At 43.3% G+C, this 20,423-nt stretch overlaps 2 protein-coding genes across 8 annotated transcripts in view; one reads left to right on the plus strand and one right to left on the minus strand.

Moving 5' to 3' along the window:
* LOC115548201 (zinc finger MYM-type protein 1) overlaps positions 1 to 14,163 on the plus strand; it is a 100,470-nt gene extending 86,307 nt beyond the window's left edge. The window contains exons 1-4 of one of the 6 annotated variants that reach the window (XM_030362661.1): positions 924 to 1,010; positions 1,123 to 1,193; positions 10,806 to 10,891; positions 11,435 to 14,163. In XM_030362661.1, the coding sequence (XP_030218521.1) occupies positions 11,588 to 13,261 (1,674 nt within the window). In that variant the 5' untranslated portion in view covers positions 924 to 1,010; positions 1,123 to 1,193; positions 10,806 to 10,891; positions 11,435 to 11,587 and the 3' untranslated portion in view covers positions 13,262 to 14,163. Of the gene's footprint in view, positions 1 to 923; positions 1,011 to 1,122; positions 1,194 to 6,360; positions 6,687 to 7,689; positions 10,197 to 10,805; positions 10,892 to 11,434 lie in introns of those variants that run through there. The other 5 variants (XM_030362658.1, XM_030362659.1, XM_030362663.1 and 2 more) reach the window with 5 other exon arrangements.
* Positions 14,164 to 14,167: 4 nt separating this feature from the next.
* Positions 14,168 to 20,423, minus strand: crfb16 (cytokine receptor family member B16). 2 transcript variants are annotated; one of them, XM_030362699.1, is made up of 7 exons: positions 20,158 to 20,423; positions 19,265 to 19,391; positions 18,994 to 19,184; positions 18,309 to 18,433; positions 17,345 to 17,486; positions 16,446 to 16,597; positions 14,168 to 15,428 (listed from the first exon to the last, which is right to left on the minus strand). In XM_030362699.1, exons 1-7 carry the CDS (start codon positions 20,213 to 20,215, stop codon positions 15,336 to 15,338), a joined length of 888 nt encoding a protein of 295 aa, XP_030218559.1. In that variant the 5' UTR covers positions 20,216 to 20,423; the 3' UTR covers positions 14,168 to 15,335. The 2 variants fall into 2 exon arrangements, with proteins under 2 accessions (XP_030218559.1, XP_030218558.1); XM_030362698.1 differs by having other exon boundaries at positions 14,168 to 15,431; positions 20,158 to 20,422.

Below are 20,423 nucleotides of genomic sequence, written 5' to 3' on the forward strand. Positions count from 1 at the left end.
CTTGTCAAGGGTTCGTTTCTTTCTGTAAAAGCTGTGTTATGTACGCGCTGATTTCAAAGAAATGGTCTGACTTCCCCATGGCATTCTATCGGTTATATAATATTCCCTTTATAGCTTTTAGATCTGGGAACACTGATCTAGTCAGAGTTGTATTACTAAATGAAAGTTAAATGATTTCAAGGCGTGATGGGAGCTTTCAAATCACTGTGCAGAGTCCGTTTAGGGTGTTGTCGTAAAATAGGTTTCCAATAACCAGCTACTCGTTGCAGTAGGTATAACAAAGAATTTAGTATACAGATAGTGTCATATCTATCAACAAACCTAGAATAACATACACCGGGCTACGGTAGGCTAACGTCTTAAGGGTAACCAACAGACATTCTTCTGACTATGCCTACTCCGGTTAATGTCCACAAGGCTAAGGCATGCACCTTGCATGGCCATTAGTGCCCATACGGTGTCAAAAGTAAAGTATAGGCCTATCTTCTCCCAAAACAACTTAAACATTACACAATTTAAGATGTTTCATCTAGGTAAAATGAATCGATTCTAACCATTTTGCTTTTGCGAAATTGATTTTATGCATTTAAATAGCTCAAAGGCCTAGGCTAAATATATAGAGGCCTGCACACATATTGGAATTATATAAAGAAAAACATGTATAGGCTAATCCATGAGTGTATAATGCATGATATATCATATTCAACATTATTAGGAGGAATAAGAAGAAGATGTAGTGTATTGAGCCCAGTGGAGAAATGCAAAATTCTGCATGAACCCATCAGTGTAGCGTTCAGGTACCGACTCCTGCTCTTGTGCACTTGCCTTTTTCATCTACAGGGGGGAAACCGGAGCATTTCTTAGAAATGGTGTGGCTTCAAATAAGACACACCCCCCCCCCCCCCCCCCCCCCCATCCTGGGTGTAGCCCACCCGGCTCAGCTTTAAAAAGCGCAGTTGTGAGACGGAGCTCACATCCTGCTCTCAGGAAACGCAGTCGGGACAGCGAAGGTATAGTCGTTCTTTGATCAGTAATATTGACACCTATTACAACTACAAAACGACGTTTCATTGTGATTTATTTTATAACAAGTGCGGTTTTTAACACTGAGTTTTTCATTAGGTCTACCCGGAGCTGGTCTTATCTCTGTGTTGAAGGCTGAACCTGGACCTGGGCCAGACCAATACAACCAGGTGCGTTCACGTCATTGTAGGCTATTGTAAAGAATAGACCACCTCACAACTGCTTTGATTAAACCTTTATTGACCTGCTACAGCACCAGAGTAAAACAGTTATATGTAGCCTATTTAGGTTAACATTAGTTTTGGAACATTGCATTGCATTGTTTCACACACACACGCACGCACACACACACACACACACACACACACACACACACACACACACACACACACACACACACACACACACACACACACACACACACACACACACACACACACACACACACACAGGCATCCAGTGGCATGTCGCTCTCGCGCTCTCTCGCTCTCAGAAAGAGGGTTAGGTATAAGTAAGAGTTAAATTTATGGGCCTATCTGTTAAAAATGCCCTATAGCAAACCTTAAACTATTACTGAGTGAAATGGTGTGTGAGAATATCTGTTATAGTTGACTGCGCCGGCCTCCGTAATGAGACAATTTCGTTTTTAGGCGCTAATTTCTGACCAATCAGGGCATCTCTTCCATGATTGGTTCGGGGAATCTATCTATATACGTTTTTATTATACTTTATTAACCCACAGAAGACTATTCGCGTTTCGTGTACCGCGATCCACAAATAGTTGCGTCTCGTAATGTTATTCACATGGATATTGCAACTGCGGTCACGCCAGCCGCCCATTGGAAAAGCCCCTTCAAGCCAGCCGCCGATTAATATATGTTGCGCATCTATTACTGCACTTACGGTACGGTGCCCGACTAGGCCGAAATGGATGGGAAAGCAGTTTTTTATACCCGGTGCAACGGTTAAACATGGGGGAAATTAAAGGTTTGCTGATATTTTCAATGGTTTCTTGTTCACAGTGATCCTGACTATAACTATAGAACATATCAAAACATTTCACTGTATGGTTTTTTAGTAAATTATATTCAAAATCCCTCCCACTCTCAAAGTGTATACTGGCGATTGGATAATTTCCTCAATTTCAAAAATGTAATTAAGTTATTCCTTAAGAGGTTTGCTAATATTTTCAATGGATTCCTGTATAGAGTGATCCTGACTATCACTATATAACATATCAAGACATTTTACTGTATGGTTTTATAGTAAATTATATTCAAGATCCCTCCCACTCTCAAAGTGTATACTGGCGATTGGATAATTCCCTCAATTTCAAAAACGTATTTAAGTTATTCCTTAAGAGGTTTGCTAATATTTTCACTGGATTCCTGTATAGAGTGATCCTGACTATGACGATATAACATATCAAGACATTTTACTGTATGGTTTTGTAGTAAATTATATTCAAAATCCCTCCCACTCTCAAAGTGCATACTGGCGAATGGATAATTTCCATTTTACTGTATGGTTTTATAGTGCATTTTTTTTTATATAATTTACTATAAAACCTTGGATTCTTGTTCACACTTATCCTGACTATCAATATAGAACATATCAAAACATTGTACTGTATGGTTTTATAGTAAATTATATTCAAAATCCCACTCTCAAAGTGCAATAAGAGGTACTATAAAAAAGGAATAATTGTAATAGATTTTTGAAAAGCAGGAAATTATCCATTCTCCAGTCTATGCACTTTGATACTGGAAGGGAATTTGAATACAATTTACTATAAAACCATAGAGTAAAATGTTTTGATATGTTCTATAATGATAGTCAGGATCACTGTGAACAAGAATCCATTGAAAATATCAGCAAACCTCTTAAGGAATAAGTTGAATACATTTTTGAAATTGAGGAAATTATCCATTCGCCAGTAGGCCAATGCACTTTGAGAGTGGGAGGGATTTTGAATATAATTTACTACAAAACCATACAGTACAATGTCTTGATAGTCGGGCACCGTACCGTAAGTGTAGTAATAGATGCGCAACAGATATTCAGCTTTTTCAACGGGCGACTGGCGTCACCGCAGTATATTGCATGATCCACAAAAGCAGAATGTACCCCGGTCTTGTAAAATGGTATCCACTTCTCTTTTACACATTGTGGATCGCTCTTGTGATTTGCTAATTAATCTTTGTGGATTTTTGTCCAATATGTGCCGTGTTCTTTTTGGAAAAAGTCAGGATCGCTTGTAACTCACCTTATTTGGTGAAGGTTCGCTATGATATCTATGAAACAAAACGAGAGGAATTGTATTTAGATGCGTGGAGATGCGCTTAGTAGGACATCCGATGTTTGCGTTACCTGGAGCGTTCTGGGCCTCGTTTCCCGATAATTATGCATCCACGCTCGTACGATCATTCTCACGATGGATCTTGCAAACCATCGTAAATTTCTTTGTAGCGTTTCCCGAAACGCCTGAACGCGCGTGCACTGCGCTTACGACGTAGGATAACTGTCTACTGACACGGTGCTGAAATGGCTCAGTAGGAGGGGGAGACGCAGGAATGTCGCAGTAAAATGGGGTTTAAAAGGGTTAAAATATCACAATATGTGTTGTGACTTTCGAGTAACCTACGAAAAGAATAGACTGCAATAATATGAATGCTAAAGATATTGTTAGGCATGTGAGGGCGGCTGTGTGTGTTTTTCTCCGGTGAATTTAAGCCACTAGATGGTGTTTGCTATACACTTTGGATGACTGTAAGGACGCGATAGACTGCTGCAAAAATGTCTAGCGTAACAGATATTAAAACACAATTGATTAGGCCTAGGCCGACATAGCCTATTCTATATCAGTCCTAATCCTGAACGTAGCCTACTGTGCGTACATTCACTGCATTTCCCCCCCTGAATTAATTCCATGTTTCAAAAATCAAAAATAGCTTGTGTGACATCTACATTTATCTTTATGTGCTGATTTCTGAAACTTGCTTTGCGCAGCAAAGAGAGCCGACTGTATCTAATTCTGCATAAGGTTTCATTGATTGGCACGCACTCTCTAATCTAGAATATTTGGTGTAAATATTAAAAATGCAACATTCCATTAATTCATTATCATTCAAACGCAGAGGCTGGGCATTGACACACGGCTTGCTGACCCGATTAGGAGAGCTAACCCGAACTTTAATATTGGGCAGGCGTGGCCTGCGTAATGTGCTCTGATTGGCTAAGCATGGTGCAGAGCTCCCGCCTTCTGGGTACCCGCATCCTACTCGGTGCTGAACCCGTGTGGACATTGCAACTTGGTTTGTGGCTTGGTGCTGACCTCTTGTGGCTACTTGCGGGAATTACATTTGTTTTGTGTCAGAGTTTCTGAACACCTGGGCTGATAGGCGAATGAATGGCTCCTTGTGTGTCTCAAGTTGCCAAGGACATATGTGGCCTGAGGTATGAATGTGGGAATGTATGTCTCATATGTTACACTGTTTAGCTGTAAAATGTGAATGCACAAGACCTGATTAGGCTCCAGAACAAGATTCACGTTGCGTGTGCACAATCCACAATAATTTTTCCCTTGTGCTCTGTAAACAATATCCAAGACTAAAAATGTTTTAATTGTGGCTGCTAAACTGATATCAACACTTCCACTTCAAATTACGTGTCCAACAAACCACAAATATTGTTAACTTGACTTGTCCTTTTTAAAAGGATATCCACCCGAATACGTCACGATGCACAAATAAACATAATTTGCATTTTTTTCCCTGTTTTTGAAAATGCTATTCACGCTCACATTCAGAACAGATTAGGGCATGTGAACTCGCCTGTATGCATTTGTGGATCACGTCGAGTTTTGTCCAATGTGTAGGCTACCGCAGCAAATCTGGCTGAATACTTAGCATTCACCTGTAGAAGGCGACATGTGCACCTCTATACTGCAATATCTCAAATGCTATTTCAAAGGCACTGTCGTAGTTTATTTTACAAGGTTTCGCTTTTTGAAGACCTTTTTTTTACGGATCAGCCGCGGTAATCATTTAATTTAATAATTATTTTGGCTGTCAATAACAGCTGTGTGAAATGCACTATTCTAAATGGCTGAGAATGTTACAAGTAGGGCTGGCCCGAATACCATTTTTCAGGCTTCGAATACTTGTTGGTTTTTCCGAGCGAATATTCAAATACTCGTTCCAGAAAAACACACCATCAATAACAACATTAATAATCTCTATATACTCACTGGAACCGATTTAGACAGTATCTGCATATTTTGTTGAAGATCTAATAGCTTTTGAACGTTAATTATTAGGCCTAAGTAAGTTGGAGTTCCTTAGTTTTTCCCTGTAGAAGCGAAAAGCTGTTTCTCCGTTCCAAATCAGCTGTCCTCTGCCATCTCAGCCCTTAGGGGAGCTTTTCAATTAATCGTGGAACGTGCATATTTTCAGGGAATTTGTACAATAAATACATAACAAATACTGAATATTGATTGTCTTATGTGTCCATATTATATCCATTATAATGACCGGGTATTCCCAAGACGCTCACGCTCTGCAGCAAGCCAGTCACAGTTGATTGGCGCAGCGCTGTACAGCGAACGTAAACAAACTAAGCTAAGGTTAGCATTTCGCTAAGCATTACTTTTCCTCCCGAGATCCCGCTAATGTTGTGTTTTAAAGTAAAGGGAAACAAGATATCTATTCTTCCTCCACCTCTCTCGCTTCTCTGCATGGTGTCGCTTATAGTTTGCCTCCCTCGCTCTGACGTCAGGTACGTGGAAAAAAAACAACGAAGCTCCGAATACTGATTTAAGCTTTGAATACTAATTTTCCGAACGGGTATTCGAATATTCGAATAATTCGGGCCAGCCCTAGTTACAAGTAGTGTGATGTAGATCTGATGCTTAAATGACACACAGAGGACCAATCGACAGATGAGTAGATCCGGAACATTTTCTCCATAACATTAAGGGCTTTAGTCTTGGACACACACGGCTAACGACGCTCTTGCATGTGCGGCATATGCATCTGTAGGCTAAGACGTTTAGCCAACGGCGTAACCACGCATTCTTTGGGGGGGTCGTGTCCCCCCCAATGTTGAGAAAATACTAACCTGTCCCCCCCAATATACAGCAGGATAAAATGTAAAATATATGACATGTTCTCTTTTTATGAACCCTGTCAATGGATCGGTCTCTTGTTATGTCTTATTTATTTTCAATTTATTTCCGTTTGTTAAGAATCCCCCCTCCTAATTGTACACTTGTGCGATTTAGTTTGAAACCACCTCGCGACTTTCTGCGTTGTCATGGTTACCCCCCTCTTTCTTCAGTGAGAGCCAAGAAAGTAAAGAGTAATGGAGGATTTGAGGTTACCGGTACGTAAAAAGCAGAAGAAACTGGACCAACAGCCAAGCATACGGAGTTTTTTTCAGACAGTAAGTAACTTGATACCGAGCTTTGAGTAAGCAAATAAAACGAGTAGCCTCGTAAAAGCAGAATATTAAATATAGCTCATGAAGGTCAGTCGCTGTTCTTTTGATAAAATGACATGGTTACGATGCAGGCAGCACAGAGAGAGAAGGAGAGAGACAGCCTAGACAGGCATGCTGAAAGCAGTGGCCAGACAGGGACGTGCTCTGAACATGCAGGTGATCAGGTGAGTCATTTGAATGTAAGTAACGTTATTTAACGTGTTGGAGAGGAGGTAACGGACAATTTAAGGTTACTTAAAAAGCGGATAAAACTGGACCAGCAGCCGAGCGTACACGTTTTTTTTTTCTCCAGACAATTAGTAGCTTGATACCGAGCTAAATGTGTGAGTAAATAAAACGAGTACCCTTATTAAAATATGAGTCGCTGTTTTTTCTGATAAAATGACGTGGGGTCACAATGCAGGCACCACAGAGAGACAGGGAGAGAGACAGGCATGCTGAAAGCAGTGGCCAGACAGGGACATGCTCTGGACATTAGGGCTTTGACTTCGAACTTCGTGATTCGAATATAATTCGAATATCAAAAAAATAAATCAAAATTCGAACGAATATTAGGCAGCCCTTAATATTCGAACCTTTTATGGGCAGGCCAAGAGGGAGAGACGTCGGAGAACCCGATGCAGTCTATTCATAATATTGTAACGACCACGGAAGAGGCAGTGAATGAAGTATTGATTAGACAGGGATTTATTAGAAACATAATAAACCGTTGGAACACGCAAGAGGCGTTCTACGCATAGCTGTAGAAGACCATTCTAGGCGTTCTACGCATAGCTGTAGACCGTCAAGTAGTAGACATAGACACTGAACATAAATAGTATGTACTAAGTATTCGGATTCAGCCCAGGTATTACTGAAGGCATTTAATGGTCAAAATATTATTAATAAATATTCGAATATATTCGAATATTAATATTAATAAACAAACGAAATTCGAATATGATTTTTGGGCAAAAGTCAAAGCCCTACTGGACATGCAGGTGATAAGGTGAGAATTTTGAATGTGAGACTAGACAGCCTTACAACATTGTTTATAAACTGGGCCTACATGTCAGCAATACATAAAAGTAGCCTACTTCTAATACAAGCAGAGTATATAGACCAAAATGATCACGAAGGTCAGCCACTGTTCTTCTGATAACATAATGACATGTGGTCACAATGCAGGCAGCACAGACAGACAGGGAGGCAGAGAGGCAGGCTGAAAGCAGTGGCCAGACAGGGGTATGCTCTGGACATGCAGATGATCAGGTGAGGAATGAATGTGAAATATAATGCAATTTAGTATTGCACAAAGACAGTCATTTTAAGTATGAAGCTAAGTAAGGCATTACAGGTACCTGCATCTTGTGTATGATAAGTGAAAATATACAGGTAATTCCAACGCTACACGTTATATTTCAGGAGACTGACAGGGAAAGAGAGACAGAGCCAGGCAGAGGAGGCAGTGGTTTAGATCAGCATAAGGAGGAGCTTGGTACCTGCCCACACCAGCCCAATACCCGCTTTATCGAAACTCAGTCCCTGAAAAATAAAACGCTCAAATTTCAGGACAGTTGGTTTAGGCAGTACAAATGGCTTCACTACAGTCCCTCACTGAAAGGTGTGCTTTGTTTTTATTGTTCCAAATATTTTGGAGAACAGAAATCCGCTTTAGCCAGTAAGGCTGATGGTGCTTTTATCAACACTGGTTTCAGTAATTGGAAAAAAGCTCTCCAAAGGTTCTCTGAACATGAAGACAGCGATTGCCATTCAGCAGCGGTGACAACATATTTGCACCAAAAACAGCCTGTCAGTACTCAACTTTCCTCTCAGTTGCAAAAGCAGCAGCAGGTGGCCAGGAATAGTTTCTTGAAGATTGTGGGGGGGGTGATGTGCTTGGCCAGACAGGGCAATGCTTTAAGGGGGCATGACAACAAAGAGGGCAACTTCCACCAGTTAATTAAGTACAAGGCAGAGGGTGATGAAGAACTTTCAAGCTGGCTTCAGCGGCACAACAATTTCACCAGCCCCAAAATTCAGAATGAGGTCCTTCAAATTGTCAGCAACACAATTGTACGCGAAATAACACAGGAAATCCACTCATTGCCAGTGGTTCAGTTTTCCCTTATAATTGATGGGACACAGGATGCAGCAGGAGTTGAGCAAGAGTCCTTCTGTCTGCGCTTTGTTGACAAAAACTTGCAGCCCAGAGAGGAATTCATAGGCCTGTATCAGGTCACATCCACAACTGGAGAAAACATAGCTAGTGTAGCTAAAGATGTTTTGATTCGCCTAAATCTCCCACTTTCACAGCTACGAGGTCAAACCTACGATGGGGCAGCCAATATGTCTGGCAGGATGCAAGGTGTGCAGGCTCATATCAAGAAAGAGCAGCCTCTTGCAGTATATGTTCATTGTGGGCCACACTGTGTCAATTTGATCACCCAAGCTGCCTGTGTATCCGCCCCCGTTATAAGAGATGCAATGCAGTTAGTGCATGAGTTGGGCGTTTTATTCAATCAGTCTGGGAAGTTCAAGGCTATCTTCACAGCTGTAGCAAAGTCAGATCGAACAGCTACGCATACATCTTTGAAGCCTCTCTGCCCCACCAGATGGACAGTCCGAACGCCAGCCATGCGCTCTGTCCTCTCACAATATGAATCTGTGCTCACAGCCACAGAAGAGATGTCTCAATCCACCACGATGGAAATGTCTGCAAGAGCCAGTGGCCTTCACAAAAGCTTTTTGAGGGGCAATACCATTCTCGGCATCATTCTGGCAGAAGATGTCATGGCTGTCATGGAGGAGCTGAACATTTCTCTGCAGCAGAGAAGCCAAACTACATCAGGGATGCTGGCTGCTGTAGACCATGTGAAAAGAGGCCTCCAGGCCAAAAGATCTGAAGTGCACTTTGACTGGCTGTACTCCAGAGGTTCTCAGATTGTCACATCTCTTAATCTGCAGCCAATCAAGATGCCTCATGTGCGGCAGCCTCCGAAGCGCTTCACTGGTCCAGCCACATCACATTCTCACTCCACTGCCCAAGCGTACTACAGAATGCAGTACTACAATACCTTGGACACTGCTGTGGTGCAATGCAATGAGCGCTTCAGCCAGGACGGGCTTCAAAGACTGCAAAAATTAGAGGATGTACTCATCTCTGGGAACATTGATGCAGTTGTGGATGAATACCCAGAGTTGGATGCCATGGCTTTAGAAGTGCAGCTGAAAATGTTCCAGGCCAACTACACTTGTACAACTTCCTCAGAGGTAGCAGACACTTTCCGGGAAATGGTGCCAGAGGTGCGACATCTTTTCAAGCAAGTCGAGATCCTTTTGAGACTGCTGATGGTTGTTCCTGCCTCCTCAGCAGAGGCAGAGCGAAGTTTCAGCGCCTTGAGACGGCTGAAGACATGGCTGAGAACCATGATGACGCAGACCCGGCTGAACAACGTTGCCATTTGCCATGTTCATCAGGAAAAGTTGGATGCTTTGGACAGGAAACAGATCTGTCAGAGCTTAGTTGAGCTTAATAATGAACGCCTCCAGGTTTTTGGGTCATTTATTTAGTTAATACTTTTCCATCTCAGTCCTATGCTGCCTTTCCTTTGGCTGTAGCACTTTTACACCTACATAGACATCCCATGTTCATTTCTCTTCTGTGTTCCAGTCAATGTAAATAATTTTCAGTGTAAATAATCAGACTTGCTTTTTATAGTAAAAATCAAGATTTTAAGTTTCATGCTTTGTGCAAGTCCCTGGAATTAAAAGTCCTCAGCAAATTTTTTTGTTAAAGTCTGTACATCACAAAAGTACATCAGTAGTTGTCCTAATTAAAATAACATTAAAAAAACATGCTTTGGGTTTGTGGTATTTTTCCATTGGAAGCTATCCTTTTTGCTACAGTACTACTGGAAGAGCATAATTGTAATTGGTAGGTGTGTTTAAGGTCAGTAAGCAACTAACCAAAACAAAGTGTGTGTGTGTGTGTGTGTGTGTGGGGGGGGGGGGGGGGGGGGCGGGGCAGACATTACATGATTACACTATTCCTTTAGATGTGAATTCAAATGGTCAATGTAGTCCTCGAAACTATGTTCTAAATGTCCACATTTTCATATATAAATATAGAATTGTAGGCAATGCACTTAACAAATAATAATAAAAAATTGGACCCCCCCAATGTCTAAACCATGGTTACGCCCTTGCGTTTAGCCTACTTATATATATAGGCCTAATTGGTAAAACACTTGTTACACTTTCATGTTTATCTGTTTAAGAAAGTTATGCCATCTTTTTCATAGAAAATCGACGGAAACGTGTGACTCAACTTCACTGCATCTACTCAACCCCCCATCCCGCCAACTGACTAACCAGGGGAACCAATGTGGTGAGAACAATTGGAAGCATTTTATAAATTAGGTTTGATTCATTGTGGGATGGATAAAATGCAGTAACGAAAGCATTATGAGTTATGAACTTGGCTTTCGCTGCTTACTTTGAGAGTATTCATTCGATGGATGCAGAACAGCAGCCTATATTATCTTTATAGGCCTATGTACACCTAAGCTACGTTTTACATCAACCATTTGTGAGACAAAGAAGTAATTCTATATAAATGTTAGAAAAATAAGTATTCCAATATAACCTCATCTAGATTATTTGTTCGGACCACAAAACATGTCACAGTCGATGTTTGCTGCACTTCCCGCCCTATTTTGGTCTTTTCCCAGCTCCTCCCTGTTAGGCTTACAGGCTTATTCCTATAGTTCCATAATAGTTCTCTATGTTTGTCCTCCCCAATTGCGCACACACACACACACACACACACACACACACACACGCGCGCGCGCGCACGCACACGCACACGGACACATATGAATATACACAAACATGCAGAGGTTTTCCTGACATGTTTGTGTCTCATTTGCAGATCACACCTGGGATATTTCTACGAGGATCAACCTGGTTTCAGACAGGAAACAAATTGTTGATTGTCAGGGCTAACCTTCCTGCTATCTTCTCAACTCTTCAGAAGATCTTACAACTGTTTGAATTAGTCAGAATTCTGAGAATATTAACAAATATGGCTTCATTTATTAATGCTGTGAAAACAACGCTTTCGCCGCCCCCTAAGAGGTTGGCAGAAGCCGTTAAGAAAGAAGGCAGTAAGATTAAAGGACTTCCAGGTACTCTGGACGTTTACACTCTTCCTCTGAAACTCCAGTCTATGAATGTAGAGGGATGCCAGCGCTTCATATTTGGAAAAAACTCTGTTAAACAGAACCGCACCATCATGGTTCTAGGGGCCACTGGGGCGGGGAAGTCCACCCTGGTCAATGGGATGATCAACTTCATCTTGGGAGTCACATGGGACGATACCTTTAGATTCAAGTTAGTAAACGAAGGCACGGCCAAGTCTCAGGCTCACAGCCAGACCTCTGAAGTCACCGTGTACAAGCTCAACCACCGAGAGGGCTTCCAGATCGACTACTCCCTGACTATTGTGGACACGCCGGGTTTCGGAGACACGAGAGGCATAGAGAGAGATAGGTTGATTGTAACTCAGCTACAAAGGCTTTTCTCAGCTGAACATGGAGTCAGCGAAATTGATGCCATCTGCTTCGTGGCCCAAGCGTCTCTCGCTCGGCTTACACCAACACAGAAATATGTCTTTGACTCAGTGCTCTCCATATTTGGCAAAGATGTTGCAGAGAACATCCGGATTTTGGTGACATTTGCAGATGGCCAACCCCCTCCGGTTCTCGACGCAATCAATGAGTCCGGGGTCCCCTGTCCTAAAAGGAAAGGTTTACCTATTCACTTCAAATTCAATAACTCTGCCTTGTTTGCTGACAACAAGTTATCTGGTGCGAACAACAAAGGCATAGACGATGATGATGATGTCAATGATGATGGAGAAGATGGGGGCGGCTTTGATAAAATGTTTTGGAACATGGGAACCCTCAGCATGAAAAGATTCTTCTCTGCTCTGAATGTCATTGTCACCAAGAGCTTGACCTTAACCAAGGAGGTGCTCAGACAGAGAGGTGAGCTGGAGAACTCCATTGAGAATCTCCAGATTAAGGTGAAATTGGGTTTAGCTAAACTTGAGGAGATTAAACAAGAATCTCAAATCCTCCAAACACACGAGGCAGCGATCACAGCCAATGGGGAATTTGAGTATGAGGTCAGCTTCTTGAATCCTGTTCAAGTTGACATTTCCAAAACAGGGAACTACATCACCAACTGTCAGCAATGTCAAAAGTCCTGCCACTATCCCTGCGGCATACCAAATGATGCTGACAAGAGTGGTTGTGTTGCCATTGGATCTGATGGCCACTGCAAACGATGTGACAACAAGTGCCATTGGAGTGTGCATTTTAACCAAAAGTATCGCTGGGACTACGAACCGGTGACAGAGAAACGAACCTACAATGATCTGAAACAAAAGTATGAGAAGGCCTCTAAGGAAAAAATGTCTGTTGAAGACATCCTCAAACAGATGAGGCTGGAGTACGACCTCCTACAGGACGAGGTGGTCCAGCTGATGGAGCTCTCAGCCCAGTGTCTCAACACCCTGAAGGAGATCGCTCTGAAGCCCAATCCACTCTCAACACCTGAATACATCGACCTGCTGATAGAGGGAGAGAAGTCAGAGGCCAAGCCTGGCTACCAGGAGCGCATCAAGAAACTACAGCACATGCGGGGGAAGGCGGTAACCATGGGGCTGGTGGCCCGCGGAGCCAAACTGCTCTAGATGTCGGGGCAGGATAGTCCAGAAGTTAGTACCTACCAGAAAGGGACCGGGTCCATTTAATAACATGTGCTCAGCATATTAAACATGTTGGAACTTTTTTATGTTATTGGGTTAATTAAAATATCAACAAAGTGATATGCAAGCTCATTTTCCTGATTCAAATAGAGGCGTGTTCTTTAATGCTTCACTGGTTTGTTTAGCTCAGATTCTGTTTGCGGAGCTCTCGCTCCCTTCTCGTGAACTTGGACCTGACATGTGACTCTCTGGCTTGTTTTTGGACATTTTTTTACCCTTATTTTACCCTTATTTTTTACACAGTGTATTGACTTACTCCTTCTTTGTCCTAATTCTTATGTGAATTAAATACACACATCAGCACATTGGATTATGGCTGTGATGTACTTTTATGATGAGATGAATACATTTCTTAGTATTTTTAAAATCATTTGTTTTATTCTTTATTAGTTTATAAATGTAGATGTTATGGCAATTCATTATGCATTCTTTTTAAGTTTGGGCCCCAGGGAGACCCCAAATGCTTCTTTTGGGTCTCGAAGTGAAAAGGTTTGGAACCCCTGTATTAAGGCACTGACACACCAACCAGATTATCTGGCGAGCTTGGTGACCAAAGTCTGTTCCATGTGTGCTGTGCGATCGGCCGTCGTCAAAAGCCGTTGGTGATCTTTTCAAGCCTGTCTGGGTTCTTTTCCGCCGATTGAACATGTTGAATCCTTCATGACCAAATCAGTACGACTGCCTTTTTTACCGACGATCGGCAGTTGTAATGGTTTGTCAGGGCCATTAGAGGACAAGAACAGCTCTAAAAACAATATTCATGTAACAATAATCATGTTGACGCATGCGTGTTACCTCAAAGAGAATTAAAGATGAATACAATGATCCGAGTTGACTTTAAAACTTTTTATTTGATTAATGCTCATTGTATATTCTCTAATATTTGTTTATTTATCCTTTGCAGGATTCCACTCAGGTTCAGTTCAAACAAGGTCATGAAACAACCAGCAGGGGGCGACAACAGTCAGAGAGGGGTTTAGTGTTAGCTTTTATAAACACAGACACTGACATTTGATTTCACTGATTTAACTACCAGCTTCATTAATGTGGTCATCACAGGTTCTGAGTCGTATGCCGGCTTCAAAACGGTACGAGTTTCCAGGAGGTTTTTAGGTTCGGACCTTAAGCTCAGAGGAAAGTGCTTTGACACTCCGTTGGGTTGGAGTTTTCGCTAGAGGTTCGTGCGGATGTAGAGAGCTACCCGAGACCTCAGAGTTTATGCCACAACAATGGCTGCCCATTTCATTTACAGACTTAAGTGAACTTACAGCTAGCACTAAGAGGCAAACTTAACAACCATTGTAACATTTGCATTACTATACATTATAGATTACAATTATAAACATCACCTGATGAATTGTCACTCATGTTCAACCATCGCAAGCAGTTCTAATAACTGATTCATCTGATTCAGCAAAGAAGCGCAAAGAGGTCCCTGCGGGCATCCATGCTTGTAGTTGTTATGAGTCTTGTCTCCAGAACGATCTGTTTTCAGGTTTTATGTCATAGCCTAAGAACTTCTGAGGGGTGTTTCCTGAACACTCTTATTTCGGAAGAAGGGAAGGTTTCCGTAAAGGCACGTAGAGCTTCCGAACCTCCGAGTTGTTTTTAAGGCGGCATTAAGCTGATCCCTCAGTTATTGAGGCAGAAACTATCAAAAGCGGTTTATTAGGCCTATAACGAATCAAATGGGTTTCTCTGTCATAACCGCATAGAGACCAATGACCAAAACAACTCAAACTTTAACAAGCACATTAAAGACTTAGCCTAGTAGCCAAACTCCTGGTAGCTTATTCGCTATTTACATTGGTGGTAAAACATTACCGTTGTTCAGAAATCTTCCTCTTCCTTTTGTTAGGTGATGTAAGTACAGCAGGTAGTACTACAGATGCGTTAAATCAGGTGGATTTTAGCATGGATTTGCTGTAATACTTTATATAGTCTTTATCTGTGGGAGCTGGGGTGGTAACGGCTACGGCGCTAACTGACTGGAACGTCCTCACGTGAGCTCCAACAGAAAGAGGGCTGTGATTGGCTCACATATCTCCCCCTGTTCAGGATACGGCAGTAACTCCATCGGCCAATTAGGTTGCTGCTGAAAACAAACAGAGCATCTAGTTAAAATCCTTGTTAATAAAAGTGTGTTTAGCCTCATTTCAATAACATTCGATTTTTGTTATGTTTGCAGTGAAACTATGTACAAAACAATATTAAAGGGATATTCTTTTGAAACAGGTACTGTGGCAGCTCTGTTCAAAGTATTTCTGCTAATAAACATTCCACACTTTACTGTATTTGGTTTAATGCCAAAAGCAATGGAAGCACTTTTCTGAGTGTGTCTCGCCTCTGTAATGACATTTGAGGGAAACTGGTCATCAGGGCGGGTTAGAATGTAGGAGGTGTGGGGTTGGTCGCATGGTTGAGGACGACCTGTAGCATCCTGCCACAACAGCGTCAATACCCACTTCTCCTTTGTGTCATTAGTGACATTTTTGTCAATTGTATTAATTAGTGATTCTGTTCATCTATGTTCCATTATTTCAATATACAGGATTCACACATCAGGATAATTAGCCTGGTTTACTTTGCAACATGTTCACTTTTTACAATCCGATATCCTGTAGTGTGGGGGAAACCCCAATGAAAGCCGTGGACGCAGACAATCGATAGCCATTTGGGAGCCGGACATAACGTACTTAAGGCTACCAACAATTCATTAAATCACCATAACTGAAGCCATGGCGGAAGTGGGTTGGTCATCTGAAATTGAGGAACAGCTTGTAAAATTGTCAGAAAAAAAGTTAAATGTAGCTAGCATAGCATGTTCCTGCTGACCGTCTTCCGCTATTTTTGTTTTATTATTTTATTTATGTATTTATTTTTATATTGTCTCTTGGGTACCCAGCATTAGTTCCCTAGTTTTGACTCACTTAGGTCGGTTTCCATCAGGCGGTTTTCATGAAGTCAAGTGTACTTTTAACCTACCCTGACAACAGGGGTCATATTGGTTGACTTGTTATCTCTTCCCACATGGAGTGTGGAACTTAGTGAAACAATCATAAAACCTTTGCTTTTCAAGAAAACACTTATTTCACCATCTTTGACCTACCAGCGAGAAGGGGAGGGGCTCTTTCTGGAAGTGGGCGTGGCAGCCTTCTGCCTTGCAGCGGCCGACAGACCAGAATACGGCAAACAGGAGTGCCGCCATGACTACCACCGTTACCATGGCAGCTGTGGGCTTCTTCCATGGCTCCTCATGATCTAGCAGGGGTCATGTGGCGAATTTGTGTTAAAATTAGAGCTGTCAAGCGATTAAAATATTTAATCGTGATTAATCGCATTAATGTCATAGTTAACTCTAATTAATCGCGATTAACCGCAAATTCTTTTTCTATGCTAAATATCCCTTGATTTTTTTGTCCCATAATTCTTCTCATTTTAATTCTCTTATCAACATGGTGAAGTGCATCGGCTTGCCTTGTGCAAATGATTTTCTATTGATAACAACATTGGCATTACACTGATCAAAACAGGACGATACAAAAAAAGAGCCTATAGTGCAATTAAACGACTGCTTTGAACAAATGTCATTTGAACATAGCAGTTTTTTTTTTTATAAAATATTTGCGTTAATCGCGCGATAAAAAATTTAACGCCGTTAAATTTGGTTTGCGTTAACGCCGTTAATAACGCGTTTAACTGACAGCTCTAGTTAAAATGTATTACAGTCACAGTCTGTTCACAAGGTTTCATGCGTGAGCATTTGTGTGTGTGTGTGTGTGTGTGTGTGTGTGTGTGTGTGACAGTGTGTCCGTTTGTGTGTGTATGTTTCTCTTGTTGAATGTGCAGGTTGGTGTGTGTGTGTGTGTGTGACAGTGTTTGTGTGTGTGTGTGTGTGTCCGTTTGTGTGTGTTCTTGTATGTGCAGGTTGGTTTGTGCGTGAGTGTAACAGTGTTTGTGTGTGAGTGTGAGTGTGAGTGTGTGTGTGTGTGTGTGTGTGTATCTTACCCCTGATGGTTACACAGTGTGTGTCCGTGGGGGCGCTGCCCGGTCGGCCGTCCAGGTAGGTGCACGCCCGGACGCAGTACACCGCTCCCTCCTGCAGGGCGGTGAACAGGATGGGCGTCTGTTCCAGCCGGACCGTGGAAGCCTAGGTTGGAGAGAACGCTCAGTGAGCACGGGGCACGTGTTGTAATGACCTGGGGCCTCGGGGACTTTGGCCCCCCGGGATAACATCAGGATTGTCCTGGAAAATGTGGAGGTTGTGCGCTAAGCGGGCACATGCGCATCAGTTGGAATAGTAACATTCACATTTACAAAAACTGTTTGTCGGTACAGAAGGAATGTTCAGAGAACCAAGTACCAAGCACTAATAAGCATTAGGTTAATGTAACAAAGATAGCTATGATAAGATGCTACACAATGATAACTACTATTTTTGAGTGCCATGTCACCCTGTCTCACCCTGTCACCCTCAACTCACTCGTCCTGTCAACTTCACCCTGTCACCCCCACCTCACGCTCGCATCCTGTCTGCCTCACCCTGTCGCCCTTACCTCACGCTCTAGTCCTGTCACCCTCACCCTGTCATCCTCGTGCTCTCTCCCTGTCACCCTCACGCTTTCACTCATTCACCCTCACCCAGTCACCCTCACCCTGTCATCCTCGCGCTCTCTCCCTGTCACCCTCACCTCACGCTCTCGTCCTGTCACTCTCAACCTGTCACCCTCAACCTGTCACCCTCGCCTCATACTCTCACCCTGTCACCCTCAGCCGTCACCCTCACCCTGTCACCCTCAACTCACGCTCTCGTCCTGTTATTCTCACCTTGTCACCCTCACACTCTCACCCTGTCACCCTCACCTCACGCTCTCACCCTGTCACCCTCACCCTGTCACCCTCACCTCACGCTCTCACCCTGTCACCCTCACCCTGTCACCCTCACCTCACGCTCTCACCCTGTCACCCTCACCTCCTGCTCTTGTCCTTGTCTCCAGAGGGTGATGCCCACGCTGGCCGTCTGTGGAAGACGTTCAAACGAGACGCGCACTCCGTCTCCCATCGCCTCCACCGCCATCTCCAGAGGACGCAGCAACGCTGCAGACCACCCACCATTACATCTGGAGCACCACCCACCATTACATCAGGAGCACCACCCACCATTACACTAGGAGCACCACCCACCATTACACTAGGAGACGGCAGGACAACCAAACACCACCCGCACCACCTACAATAACTTCAGGAGAGCTCCTGAAAGGGGCTCAACTGTCAGAGCATGGCGTCACAGTGCCAGGGGTTGAGGTTCGATTCCATCTGGACCGTGGGGATCAAACTCCAGCACTGGCGAATCTTACGGGATTGCACAACAGTTGTAATGGAGGTCCCCACCTCATGTTATATGTTCTTACATTAATAATAAATCTAATTGTTATGATAAATGTTATTATTATACATGGTGTTATATTGAATGTATATTATATGGGAGCATGGACCGTCACAGCCAAAGTCAGCCACTCTGAGATCTCGGAATAGTTACTTCAAACACAAGCGAACGCCAAGGGTAAGAACCTAAAGGAGGCGGAGTGGGATATGGAGCGTGCATCAGGGCATTGTTAATCCAGCCAAAGCTCTGCCCTGCCAGCGCGGCGACTCACTCTCTCTCCGGTTGAACAGCGCGTTGAGGCGTGTCCAGGGCGTCACCTGCTGGCCGCACTCGGCTCTGACGCGGACGCCGTAGTCCGAGTCGGAGCCAAGGTCGGGGGTCAGGTCGCAGTGCGTGCGGGGGGTCCGCCTGCACTTGGGGGAGTCAAGCCAGCTGTCGTTTAAAATAGTCCGCTCAAATTCCCTGCAGAAGAAGAGGAGGACGATGAAGGAGTGTGTATAGTGAGCACCGCTCCGCTCAAAGCGATCGGCTGGACGACTCACCCCTGGAACTGCACGGTGTACAAGGCTGCAGTCCAGCAGAACGCATCTAGGGGGCGCCAGCTGAGCGTGTGTCGCATGTTTACAGAGTCAATGGAGACGTCCTGAAGGGCTGGCAACGGCCATGGGTCTGTCGAAACACACGTCAAATCAAGCGAATTAACCTCTCACCTGTCAGACAACATACCAACCGGTTGTACCTCTGTTCAGCCATTCGTCTCCGTTCTACGGCCAGCCTGTATTCATATAGGCCAGCGTATGTGGCTTCATAAGCTCAACTCAAAACGTACTGCTTAATAATAATAATAATAATAATAATAATAGTAGGCTTAATAATAATAATAAAATAAAAAAATAAATAATAATAATAATAATAGGATGTTATAAGCTTGTATCTAGTGGTCTATATTAAACGTCTATATTCCTACGAAGAGGAGGCTAAGTCAGCCTCTTCTATCAGAGTTCTATTTATCAGAGTTCAATACAGTGTATTTTGTGTATCTTGGGTCGTTTTGAGTGTGATTGGGTGTGTGAGGGTGAGTGAGTGTGTGAGAGTGAGTGTGTGAGTAAGTGAGTGTCTGAGAGTTAGTGAGTCATGTAGGCTAGTAGTTAACTCGTGAGTTTACGTGGCGTTTGTGCAGCACGCTTGCCGGGATGCAAAATAGGAAAGGACACGAATAGAAGTCGACAATCACGATTAACACATTAACCTCTGACATGGATACTCTCTAAGACCACAACAACCAATGAGAGGAGGACGCGGAGAAAGAGACAGAGGGAATAACCGAGAAAATAACGAAGACAAAGGAAATAATACGTAAATGGAGAAAATAAGGCGATAACAAGGGAAAGAATTGACAAAAGGAGGGAAGGAGAAAAGCGGCAGGCCTACTTACGGTTTGGCAGGCAGAGGACGAGGGACAGGGGGAGGAACGGGAGGCAGAACCACCGCATGACCCCCGCAGGGGGGCAGGAGGGAGCGGGGGTCCCGGCCGGGGCCGTCCACGTGAGATTTAAGAAAGGAAACTAAAAATCTTTAGAGCTCCACGAAGCCACGAGCCTGTAGTTGAAGTCAAATAACCTAAAGTAAAAGCATCAACGACCCAACACCACGTAAATGCCAAACAAATCATTCGAAAAAAATGCTATTGATGGCGTGACG

Source organism: Gadus morhua, chromosome 8, assembly GCF_902167405.1.
Source record: "Gadus morhua chromosome 8, gadMor3.0, whole genome shotgun sequence".
Taxonomy (NCBI): Eukaryota; Metazoa; Chordata; class Actinopteri; order Gadiformes; family Gadidae; genus Gadus; species Gadus morhua.